The sequence below is a fragment of the Dermacentor variabilis genome, chromosome 9 (assembly GCF_050947875.1).
Source record: "Dermacentor variabilis isolate Ectoservices chromosome 9, ASM5094787v1, whole genome shotgun sequence".
In the NCBI taxonomy this organism is placed as follows: domain Eukaryota; kingdom Metazoa; phylum Arthropoda; class Arachnida; order Ixodida; family Ixodidae; genus Dermacentor; species Dermacentor variabilis.
Genome location: NC_134576.1, coordinates 98,740,039 through 98,752,634, shown reverse-complemented (window position 1 = coordinate 98,752,634; position 12,596 = coordinate 98,740,039). Strand labels below are relative to the sequence as shown.

Below are 12,596 nucleotides of genomic sequence, written 5' to 3'. Positions count from 1 at the left end.
TGGGGTACGGTTCAACTTCGGGCCCTACGGCACTGTTGTCTGCGGGCCCGCTTTCGTTGCTGATGGAGCAGCACTGGCTGCAGCCACTAAGGGGGCGGTTGGGATTTCTACAGGAGTACCGGATGTGGACCCTGTAGATTCCTGAGACCGGTGTGGCGCTGCCCCCTGCCGCGTCCCACTGGCATAGCTTACGTGAGGTAAGTGCGCTAGCCTTTTCCTCGCTTGATGGAACGAAATCTTTTCCTTTACAGTTATTGCGATTATTTCTTTTTCTCTTTTCCAGCAAGGGCAGCTCCGTGAGTAATCTGGAGGATCGCCCTTGCAATTGACACATTGTGCGGGAGCATTGCAGTTGTCAGATGGATGGTCGTTGGCACTACAATTTGCGCATGTTTCCTTTCCTCAGCATGATTGTGATGCATGTCCGAACCTCTGGCACTTGAAGCACCACCTCGGGTTCGGTATGTATGGTCGGACGTTGATTTTCAGGTAGCCTGCGTCGAAAGAACTTGGCACAGTACTGGAGCCAAATGTAGGTATTACGTGTTTTGTGGGGATCTGTTGGTCGTTTCGTCGAAGTGTTATCCTTTGTACCTTGATTACATGTTGCTCCTAGAATCCCTCAATGAGCTCTTCGTCACTGAGGTTCAAGAAATCTTCTGATATTACTCCTCTGCTGGTGTTGAGCGTGCGATGTGGTGAAATTGTGACATTAGTGTCACCGATGCTTTTGAGCTCACTGATTTTTTCGACTTGTTCTTTGTCAATTCGAGGAGACCTCCGCTTGCCATCTTTGATGCTTTGTAGCCTGATCCGATCGTGTTTGATAGGCATTTGGATACTATGAAATGTGATAGTATGCTAATAGTTGTGTTGCCTTCACTGTGAAGGACGTGGAACTTTGGAAAAGTGTCATGGTTTGGTTTTAATAGGAACTGAAATGTTGCTTGGGTGCTCCCTCGTTGGAGGGGGGGGGGGAGCGTTTGCCATATAGACACTGGAAAATTCGGCGGCGATGGTAGCCCCCCACCACCGAGCCCAACTACGGCGCGCTACTAGGCTGGGAATAATACCTGCAGACGCCAGCCATGCCTCGCCGCTCTAACCTAATATATATATATATATATCCAAGACAGGATATATTACACATGATTAACCCTTGCCGCCAGGAAATACGGAAGTAATAAGAAGTGAGGAGAAGACAGGAAAGATGGAAAAGTGTAAAGAGAAAGACGAAGATTGGAGAGGAGGACAGGAAAAGGCGACTGCCGATTTCCTCCAGGTGGGTCAGTCTGGAGGTGCCGTCTATGTGAAGCCGAGGCCGAACAGGTGTGTTGCCGCCGCCGGGGGGCCTTAAAGGTCCAAACACCTAGCATCGGCTCAACCCCCAGGATCCCCCTTTCCCCAGACACGGCTACGCCCGGAGGGGCCAACCCTCGTGTGCTCGGGAAAGTGTTGTCGCAGCACACCAAACGCCTGCTGACGCAAACGCCCCTGCGGGGCGCACTCAAGATGCCGGAGTTCTTGATCTATGAAATGTTAAGCACCCACTTTTATCTGAGCTTGACAGAATAGAAGATATCGCCTTCGTGAATCGCACTGAATATTTTACAGGACGGGCAGCTCTCTTGAAATTAAGGCGTAGCAAACCGCCGTTGATGATACCGTTGAACACGAGTCACCTCACTCACTCACTCACTCACTCACTCACTCACTCACTCACTCACTCACTCACTCACTCACTCACTCACTCACTCACTCACTCACTCACTCACTCACTCACTCACTCACTCACTCACTCACTCACTCACTCACTCACTCACTCACTCACTCACTCACTCACTCACTCACTCACTCACTCACTCACTCACTCACTCACTCACTCACTCACTCACTCACTCACTCACTCACTCTGCTAATCGGGTAGCCAAATTATTGCCACCGCTCTGCCCGTTTGCCTTCTGATAAGACCGCGGCAAACAGCCCAAACACGAAGGACATTATTCCAAAGCGTACAGTGAACCGTAAAATGGGATACATTATTCTCCTTTCACCGCCTTCTAGAGCCTTATGCGAAAAAAGGCTTTTCAGCGATGCGTGGGCTCATCAGATGGAGCTGCTGGACGTTTTCTTTTTCTTGTTTTTTTGGACCTCTATCGGGGCTTAGCCGATCCCGCTCTGCAAAGTACTTTCAGGACGTCTGACCAGTACGTCGGCATGCCCAACTGCTTAAGCCGCAAAGTTGGGAGACGAAAACCGGATGCCGTTAAAGGGCGAAACACGGCTCACGAAACGACGCGCCACCCTTGAAGCTATTCCCGATGTGGCTAGCGATAATAATAAGGAATGTCAGTTTTACTTCCCGGCGGAGCATCGAAGCCGATAGCGAGTGTTTAGCTTAAAACATTGGCGTGCATGAGTAGTGTTCCAGCGGCCTCGCAGGCGTCGCACCTCAGTAGTGCACGAGATGAGACCGAAGGAAAGTCGTCGGCGTTGGACAGAGTCATAAGAAACGATTACACAAATTTAGCTTAACGTTCACCGCGGTGTGGTATGCACACACATCTGCTTAATATGAACGCTAACGTGTGTGCGTGCAAGGCGCATCCACAGAACGGGAGCAACCCAGAAAGCTGCCCCGTTTGAGCGGATTGTAAGGGGGCGTCCACTTCGTCGTTTATGGAGCGCAGCTCTTTGGCATCCGTTCCCGCATTTCGCGTCGCCGTCGTGCCTCGTCGTAACAAGGTCATCATCCGCACGCTGCTCCAGCGGCGCGCGCTCCTGCTGCCATCTCTCGCGCGCGGCGCGAGTCTTGCTCTCCCCTTGTCCTCCAAAGCCGGATCACGTGTTCTCGTCTATCCTCTCGCCTCCTTCCTCCGCGCAGCGCCGTTGCGGTGACTCTCGCTGCTACCGTCCACTCCGCCCTCGCCGTCCCTTCTCCTGCTTTCCCACTCGATGGACTAAGCAGACGACTGTGTGGGGCAATTGACTTGACTGTGTTGGGCAATTGACTCTCTTGACTGGACGCGGACAATAAGCAAATAAGAGTGGATATGAGTGGATAACGCGGATGTATAATAATACGAGTGGATATCGCGGATGTCTTTGCTCGCGATTCACTTTGAGCGAATACTTGTCGTGTCGAGGTGAACCGGTTCCTCCCCCCCCCCCCAAGCTGTTGTACCGCCAAAAAAAAAAAGAAACTTTCCTTGGAACGGTGTCTAAATTCGCACGCCGAACGTGGTGCTAGCTGAAATCCCTCCATTTCACTCGAGAACAATCGTGCGCGCCTTTACTTTTTCTGGCTTCTTGAGGTTTCCTCGCTCATTCCATGCTTCTCAAAGTTTGTAAGGCATCTTTGTGCAAGCAGAACATTTATACTTAATGCAAACACGACAAGAAATGGTAATATGCGCCGCAATTTGAAGGTGTATTGACGAAACATTGATGTTGGTGCAGTCATATGTTAGTACTGAACCTGTTACGTCGTGTGTAACGCGAAGCGTTACGCACAACCTAACAGGCTGAGTACTAACAAATGAGTGCACCGACATAACGTTACGCATGACCGTTATAGGCAGATAAATCGTGTTCCACTCGAACGCACGATTTATTTATTCATTGCGAAAGCGACATGAGAGCGGCACACAAAGAAAGCTTCTTCAGAAATCCTCACTTCCAAAGTTTTATGGACGTTCATACTTTAGGTAAACGAACACCATATCTAAGAAGCACTGGTATCGGTCAGCACTCAGCAATTTCTAAACAGAACCACAGACCGCGGGTCGAGGGTTCCCAGCTACTGCATTAGAACAGTTCAGATGTGACCCCAGATGTGGCCAGGACAGGGGTAACTGGAGATCACGGGGAGAGGCCTTCGTCCTACAGGGGACACAAATATGATGATGATGACGATGATGATGATGATGATGACGACGTGACCCCATAGAGCGAGGTGGCTTTGTTTACGGCAGGGGGGGACATTCCCCTAGTAATAAGTGCCATTAGCCTGATTCCAAGAGCTCGTATTGTTCTGAAAAGCCAGTGGTGGTTACTGCGAGTTAAATGCGCGCGACCGCTGGCAATGAAGCAGGCGTCACGTAGAGTAAAAGTCACGTGAACAGGGCGCATCAAGATCGAAGCGCCGCCACTTCTTAAGCCAGAGCCAGCGGCCACCTTGCGGTGATGGCGAGCCCGCAGAGTTTGCCAACTGCCCATATATAGTAAAGCTGTCTGGCTGCCTTCTAATCAACTCGCGGGCCATGCATGCTGCGTCAATAGCAGGACAGCACGATAACGGCAACGGCGCAAATGCGGCTCCAGCGTCTGTAAAATTGGCATCGCAATAAAGAAGTACACGCACAAAATTCTCTGGAAGTTGTTTAACCATACGTAAGAATTGTGCCACTTGCTCGTATCCATGCTGCCCTATGTCATTGCCAATGTTATGAAACATGCTCCGACAAGTATAAATCTTATCAACCTTTAGCAGTCGTTAGCAACCTTATCGGACTAGATCCCACCCTTATCAACCATTATCGGTTGTTACCAACCTTGTCGGACTCGATCCAACTCCTATCAACACTTGCCTGCCCTTATTAGCCTTATCGGACATGTCCCGATCATTATCAACTCTTATCGATCCTTATCAACCTTATAGGACTTGATCTGAGACTTATCAACCGTTATCACTGTTTATTAACATTATGAGATTTGATACGACCACTGTAAGCGCTTATTGCTCTTCAGAACCTTATCCATCCGCGTCGGACCATTATAAACCGTGATGAGACCCGTGTAACCCATCACTCCTTATCATCCTTATCAAGTCGTTGGCTGCTTATCTGTCTGCATGGCGCGACGTGAAGCACATGAGGCCTCATAGATCGGTGGCACTTAGATCGGTGAAGGAACGCCCCAACGAATAGGACATCCCGCCACCACGAAAACGCATCGGGGATGTAGCGTATTTGGAACTAATTTTTCGCAAAATCTGAATTTTCCTGATGTCTACAACGCGCCTTCTCGGCTCTGGTTGTAGAGATGGCTTTTATTTCCCCATCACCAAATCTTCCAACAAAGCCGTGATAGAAACTGTTGTTTTATGCATTATTTCCTTTATGGCGATTCGTCTTACGTGACGGCCAGGTTTCCTCGTTGGGTTGGCACAGAGATGCTTACGCATTTAAAAGCCTTTCATCCCAGAAACTAATCTCGCTATCGAAAGACAGTCGCGGAGAAGTGAGCAACGAACTGCACGGCAGTGACGGCAGAACAGGAGGGCCAGAGAACCCACTAATGTTGTCGTCGAGTTTCCATTTGCGACAAGACCGAGAGATGTCCACGGCGCAGTCGCACATGTCCTAGACGTGCAGACGCGCTCGGCACTCGCGGTCTTACCCTTACTTTTTTTTTTTCGTCTGCTATTATACCGCTCGTCTTCGGCCGAGAGACGAGAATACGGCATCGATTACTAATCACAGCCCGTCCGGAGCGGTGTCCGAGCTCGTTCACAGCGTCGTTTTTCTTCATTTGCCTCGTTTCTCTGGCCTTTCGCGAGTATTCACATATGCTATAGCCTGCACTCGTACACATTTCTTCGCCGTCTGGTTGGTTGGTCGTTCATTAGCGAAATCACGCAACCCGCTCTTAGGGGATCGGCCTTAAGTCTGTCTAACGCTCAAAGGAAATCTGCATCGCCTTCTTTTTCTTTCGTGGCAGTAAATGGCACTACTCTTCCTTTTATCCTACGTGTTATTATTAGTTGTTCAATTTTTCGTGCGGCTAATAATTGCGTTAGATGAAAGGAAAGAAGGGAAAGATAAAAGCAGAAGGCAGGGAGGTTAACCAGAATAACGTCCGGTTGGCTACCCTACACCGGGGGAATGGGAAAGGGGAGAACAATGATGACATGGAGAGAGAGGAGGGATGGAAAGGAGGAAATTAGCAATGAGTTCGCTGACGCCTGTGGCTGCACTGTGGTTGTAATTGCACTAATAGTCACAGATGTTAGATAGTTACCAGGCAACGCAGCGGAAGCTAGACAAATAGTGCGGCCATGGTAGTATCACTCCGCGGATTTCGCAGTGAGGTCGTTTTCGATCTGCGACGCTTCCTATGGAGTAAATACTTCGCGTGTTACAATTACAACGCGCGAGTGTAAAGTTATGCCATATTACGTACTACTTATGTGCATCCTTGCGTTTGCAGTATGCGACTCACTATGTTTTGGTGGCGTGCGGAAGGGGGTGCGCTGTGGCCGCTGGCCGCGGAAGCGTGTGACTCCGCTTGTTCGACTGTAAATATGTTCCCATGTGCGACGCCTTCCAGGTATTAAATGCGCCATATTTTGCGACATACCAGTATTAGACAACGTTACACAGAATTACTTGACGCTTACCTAGGGGGTCTTCATTTTCTAGTTTTGGGGATTAAAAAAAACATTGCCCGCTGCAGACACTATAGTTCCAGTCATTGAGCAAGGTTATTAAGGGAGGCAGAAACTACTTGCACCAGAAATCGAAACGCATATCCAAATAATGAAAAAAAAAAACCGACTAATTCCTTTTTAAGATTATTACCTTACGGTAGATATCGCAATTTACGAGTTGTACCCGGTGAGTTTGCAAGGCATATTTACTTGGAATTAATTTCCGGAATGACACCAGTTTGACTATATACGCCATCAAACCCTTTGTAAAAATGCAGTGTTGTTCCATTTACCATTTTTTTTTAAATTAAAGCTCTGTTTTATGCATTGCAACACGAAAGTAACTGTTACGCCCATGTATTTTGTCTCACACTTTGGATGATAATATCCCGAAACTGGCGCTATCCTGCTTAAGGTGAACGTGAAGGTGACATTAGATTATTAGCAAGACTTCTACGAGTGCGTTATAAAGAATTATAGTGTCGTTGCGTTATTGGCGACAGCTTGTAATGGACACAGGCGAATAACTTATAATAATAGGCTCAGGGTGAAGAAAGATACCACCTAGAGAAAAATAAGTAGACGCCGATTTTACTATCGTGGATTCTTCCATTTATCTCCCTTAAGTAATCTGTTAAAGGCATGTACTCCTCTAGCCATGCAGTGCACTTTCCTTCTAAATTCATCGCACGTAGTCAGTGTCATTTCAAACTTATGAACAACTCGCAGTGCTCTTGTTCTCTGCACAGAAACGTACTGCAGCAGTTTGGTAAATAGCAGATGTTGCAGCGCGCCATAGGAGTCAGAAAGAACCGCAAAGTAAAGAACGCTTTATCCAAACATACTCTGCAGCTTTCCTTTGATCGTGATGTACGTAACTAACTAGCTTTGGAACTTTGTGCGATCGGAATGAACACTGATCGAGAAGGGGCCGAGAAGTGTAGCGAGGCGAAGCGGAGGTCCCCGCACTGTTGCGGCCATTGACGTCGAGGCAAAGGGGGGGGGGGGGGGGGGCGTTATTAATTAAAGATGTCTTAGATTAACAGCTTTCTCGTAACGACTCTCGTTGGGCTTATGCTAGTCTTATTCCCGCCTTTCTCGCTCTTTGTTTTCATTTAACGTCTTCACGCTCTCGCCAAATAAAAAAAAAAAGCCTTCCTTCCCTTATAACTTTGAAAGTGACTCTTTGGCAGACATCGTAACTAAGGATCTTTCTTATTTCTTTTCTTCCTCGCCGATACATAATGCAGTCCCTTAATAATCCCCGGCCCCTAGCCTTCGCCGAGCGATAGCGTCTTCATACGAGAGGGCGCTGCACGAAGCAATCGGCTTACGGGCTGCCGCCGTAATCCCGCCGCTCTTGGGGAGCGGTGGTCACTTTATGGCGCCGTGCGCTAATTGGCATATTTTGTCTAGTTTGATTTGGAAGCGTGAGCTCGCTTTCGAGGGCTATTCGCCCGGATGGCCTCGCTGAACATTTTCCCGATATCGAATTTCGGAAATGCCAATTTACTGCTTCACACGCACACACAAAAAGAAAGACACGAAAGAGAAGAAAGAAAGAAAAAGGAGGAGGGTAATATGTTCTCCCCGTGCCACGACTGACCCGTGTATACACTATAGCCTTGCTTCAACTACAACTCATTCGATCATTAACCGAATCACTTCATTAGTGCGCGTTTTCTTACCAGCTCGAGCCTTTAGGGCAAAGGAAGCTAGACGGTTATGCCGAAAGAACACAGTAGAGGAGACGTTTTGTTCGAATGCGGGGGGATTGTGAAACTCAAAGCAAGCATGAACAGATACGAGTTTCCCTCCGAGAAAAGCGCAAGCCTGTGGCGAAAATTTTGGGTTTTTGCTACAACCCGTCAAAAATTGCGAGCGCGAGCGGGGAGGGAACCTTGTACACAGAAAATGGTGGAAAACAAGTTTGCAAAGAATAAACTAACACGCTTGCGCGACGCTAAAACACGCATGCGTGTTTTAGCGTACAGCTTTTCTAGTTCACCTGCAGCACGGGGAAATGTATGGGCGACCTGCAGCACTGGTGGCGACATCTCATGGCGCTGTAACGAGTTATAATCATCGTGGTGTAATGGGCGCCTAGCAGAACGATAGACAACGGACCACCTTAATGGGCTAATACTCCAACAGACATAATACGTAAACGGCGCCAATAGCACTAAAGAGGATGTAAGTAAAGGCACCTATGAGGCCCGTGTGTGTGTGAGTTTTATATGTGTTTTTACTCCTTTCGTCGTATTGGTTCCACTCAGTTTACCTACCTGTTAGAGCAATGAATGAACCAACTAGTCTGGACCAGTTTTGAACCAGAAATACTCCGTTGTATGAATATTCGAAAACGAAACGATATGAAAAATACTTTTATGGTAATTCTCTAGCAGCCGACACGTTTGCGCTAAAGAAAGAGGTGAAATACAATCGATAATATCAATGACAGTTAGGCGTGCCTAGGTTGAACACTGCTTCTCAAGATGCCACCTATAACACTGTTGTTGGCGCCTATGTCATTCATATTCGAGTTTGTATAACCTTCGCTATAAGTCAAAGGCATGTAACTACACCTTATGTCAGTTACTTTGGCTGTGAGACCTAGCTATGTCTTAAGCTGTTGGCGCTACACTTCACGGACGTTAGCAGTTTCTAATGTCATTAAAAAAAAGATGTATGGGAACGCTTTGCATAGTTTACCTGCTATGCTGTCTGAAGTGCTCACTTGAACTGTCTGCAAAGTACGCGTAGAAGTGTCGCTAATATTCCACTTTCATTATTTTCTAACTTTTTGGAGCAAAGGTATATTGTCACTGTATAGCCGGAAAGGTGCCGCCGGCAGCAAATGTTTCTCACACAGGCATAATTATTTATAAAGAAGTTACCTTCTGAGACTATAGCAGTAGAACATCTATGAAGTGTCTTTTACCCGCCAAAAGCTTCTTTTAAGCAAATAATTTTGTTCCCCACAAGGTTCCGTTAAAAAGGCGTCTGCTGTAAATGCTTCCACTGCTACGCTAATTAACAAATTACGAACATATATATAGGTGGGTTGTTTTGCAGGGCGGATTACAGACTAAAATATCATTGTCATTGCCGCAAGCTCATTCTTTCATATTCGTCATTATATATACAAAAAAAAGTTTAGCATACGCCAAAGAGGATGAAGGTGAAAGCCTTCGCGCTGACGAGACATTGATTACATTACTTGACATTCTCATTCGAATGCCTTGTTCCATAATATTTGTTTTCTCCCGCAAAGGTCGTGGGATCGATCGAGCACCCCAATTAACTCTAATTAAAATTTACTAATTGCATTTCCTCTAACTAACATGAAAAGTAAGTTCGGCTACTACCAAAGGTCGATGGTTCGAGGACCTTAATTAACTGTGCTTTAATTAACTTCCCTTAATTAACTGTATCATCATTTACTGTGCGGTAACTAACTACGACTTAATTAACACCAACAATCGCGGGTCTTAATTCACATTAATTAACACTCCGGGCTGTGGGTCGACTCCCGCTAAAGGTCGAGGGTTCGAGTGCCCCAATCAATTCTATGCTAATTAACGTCAAAGGTTGAGGGTTCGATTCCCACCGAACGGCGTGCGTTCGAGTGCCTTAACAACTGTATCTGCATTTACTGTACTGTAATTTACTTCGCCTTAGTTAACACCAAAAGTCATGGGTCTTAACTAAGTTCGCATTAATTCACACCCCGGGTTGTGGCTTTGACTATCACCAAAGATCGAGGGTTCGACTCTTTGTGAATTTTGGTGCTGTAACGCCGGGACATCGGATTTTTCGACCCATGAGCCATCTAAGGCTCTCGCCTCAAATATTGCGGCAGAAATTGTCTAACGATGATTCTCAACGTGAGGGAGAGAGAGAAAGAAATAGAAGACAGAGGACAGGCAGGGAGGTTGAGCAGACGCACGTCCGGTTTTCTACCCTGCACTGGGGGAAGGGAGTATGGGGTTCAAGTGATTAACATCGATGCAATGTAGCGAAACGCCATGTTGCCACCGCCGAAACGCACCCCCGCATGAGGCGTGCACTGCAGCTGGGTTCCTCTCTCGCGCTTCCCTCTGGACACACTGCGCCATCTAACGGCGCCGCCGTAAGGTGAGCGCGTGGTCCATGTCTGAATATACAAGACGCGGGTTCGATTCCGCCGAGAACCGGAGAAATTTCGGAGAATATTTTGGTCATTCAAGAGCGACGCATATATATGTACCAAGTGGCATATGCTCAGTGACCCACGTTGGCGTCAGAGTTGATTGAAGTGCGGTGGAGCACATAACCAGTATCATATGCGCCATGACAAAAGTCGGTCCGACGGTTGCTACTGAATCGTGTCCCCTCAGCAGAGCCAGCTCTTTGATTTATCGATTAGAAGACCTGACCTGACCAGACCAGACCAGACCAGACCAGACCAGACCAGACCAGACCAGACCAGACCAGACCAGACCAGACCAGACAGACAGACAGACAGACAGACAGACAGACAGACAGACAGACAGACAGACAGACAGACAGACAGACAGACAGACAGACAGAGACGCCCCTGGGGCTACATTTACTCGCAGCCTTTCAGACACGCTAAATTTCCATTTATATTTCCAGAGCACAAGTGCCACTTGCGTCGAACTATCTCAGCAATAAAACTTTTGCAATCACTTGCTTCTTGCCATGTTTCTTGGTTGAATTTGGACGATAGCCTGTAACATTAATCATGTTTAGATAACAACCATCCGGCCTTTTCTTTTGTCTGATTTATTTTTTATGCATCCGTAATTTAAGATGTTTTAGACAGACCTTTTTTTACATCCTACACGCATTGTAACGCCCGGGGACTGTTCAGAAGTAAGCACGTGATTTGCAAATAAAATAAATATTTTAATAGATTTCAGCGAGTACCGAAATGCTTATGCTCCGATCGATCACTTACTTGAGCACGCCGAGCATACGTTGTCACCGCAGAAGTGACGAGAAAGCAAAGCTGCAAAAAAGAAGTCTAATTAGTGAAATTGTGAACGCTGTTTTCCACATAAAGTTACCTATATTGATCATCGAAGGAACAATAAATCATGCAGATACTCCACAGATCATGGAAGGGATGACTACATCAATGAAAATGATCATTCGAATTGCAAATTATTAAAATACTCGTCGGTTAACCGTTGCCGAAATGCAATCTTTGCCGCGGTGCACGTATGGTACAAAAGACAAGCACGTGTGTGCACTGAGGCATATTGAAGGAATAAATGATAACGAATGGATAAACGAACGAATGGATAACTACTGGAACGAACTTGTCTCCATGGTATTACATCGTTTTTTTCTGATGTCGTCTCGCTTTATAGTTAGATACAATGCCCTACTGCGTCGCCTCGATGGCCGCATGGAAGAAACCAGAGAACTACTTTCAAAGTATAAATGTAAGGAAATCTAGGACGAATGAAGATACACAAAAGCTAAAGTTTACGTCATGCTTATGCCATTTTTTTCGTGCTACTGATGCTGTACTAATAAAGAAGTTTGTTAGCGCTGTAATGCCAATTTGTGCCGGGTGGACTGTTTGTCATCAGAAAGGTTGGCATCTGGTAAGGCAAAGAGCGTTTAGCCTTCACCATCTCGTCTTCTTGTCGTTTCACCCCAAAGAAGAAAATTCAGTAGCGATCTAGTGGTAAATGCAAGAGAAATGCTTTAGCATTAGGTCGCACATCTTTATGTATATATATCACTCTGCCACGCGATCGGCTTCCTGCACTTCACCACACACATGCACTTATTCCACTTTGGGAATTCTAATACTATGGTATTCAAATAAAAAATAGCTTTTATGAAATTTTCAGCGTTCTTTTTATCGACCGCCGAAATCTTTAACTCGTGCCACCTTCTTTCGATATCACATTAAAGCAAACACTTCAACAGCGTGTATTCCACTGTCAATCCAGCTTCGTGATATCTTGCTGTCGTCATGCCTTCGTCGTCACGCCTTCTATACCGACCCAGTGGCCCAAGTTGTAAGTAGCTTGAACCGCTAGGTATGGGCTCGTGGTCGTGATGCCTTCGCGGTGGTGGCGTCGCCGTCCCTCGAGCTTTGTCCTTCTACACTCGTCGTGCCTTCGTCGTCGCGCAATCACCGTCT

At 46.8% G+C, this 12,596-nt stretch overlaps 1 protein-coding gene across 1 annotated transcript in view; it reads right to left on the bottom strand.

Annotated features, from left to right (window-relative positions):
* Positions 1-12,596, bottom strand: part of LOC142557172 (uncharacterized) — a 77,842-nt gene that overhangs the window by 49,961 nt on the left and 15,285 nt on the right. Inside the window, exon 2 of the mRNA XM_075668838.1 lies at positions 11,394-11,444. Within this exon, the coding sequence (XP_075524953.1) occupies positions 11,394-11,444 (51 nt within the window). The remainder of the gene's footprint in view (positions 1-11,393; positions 11,445-12,596) is intronic.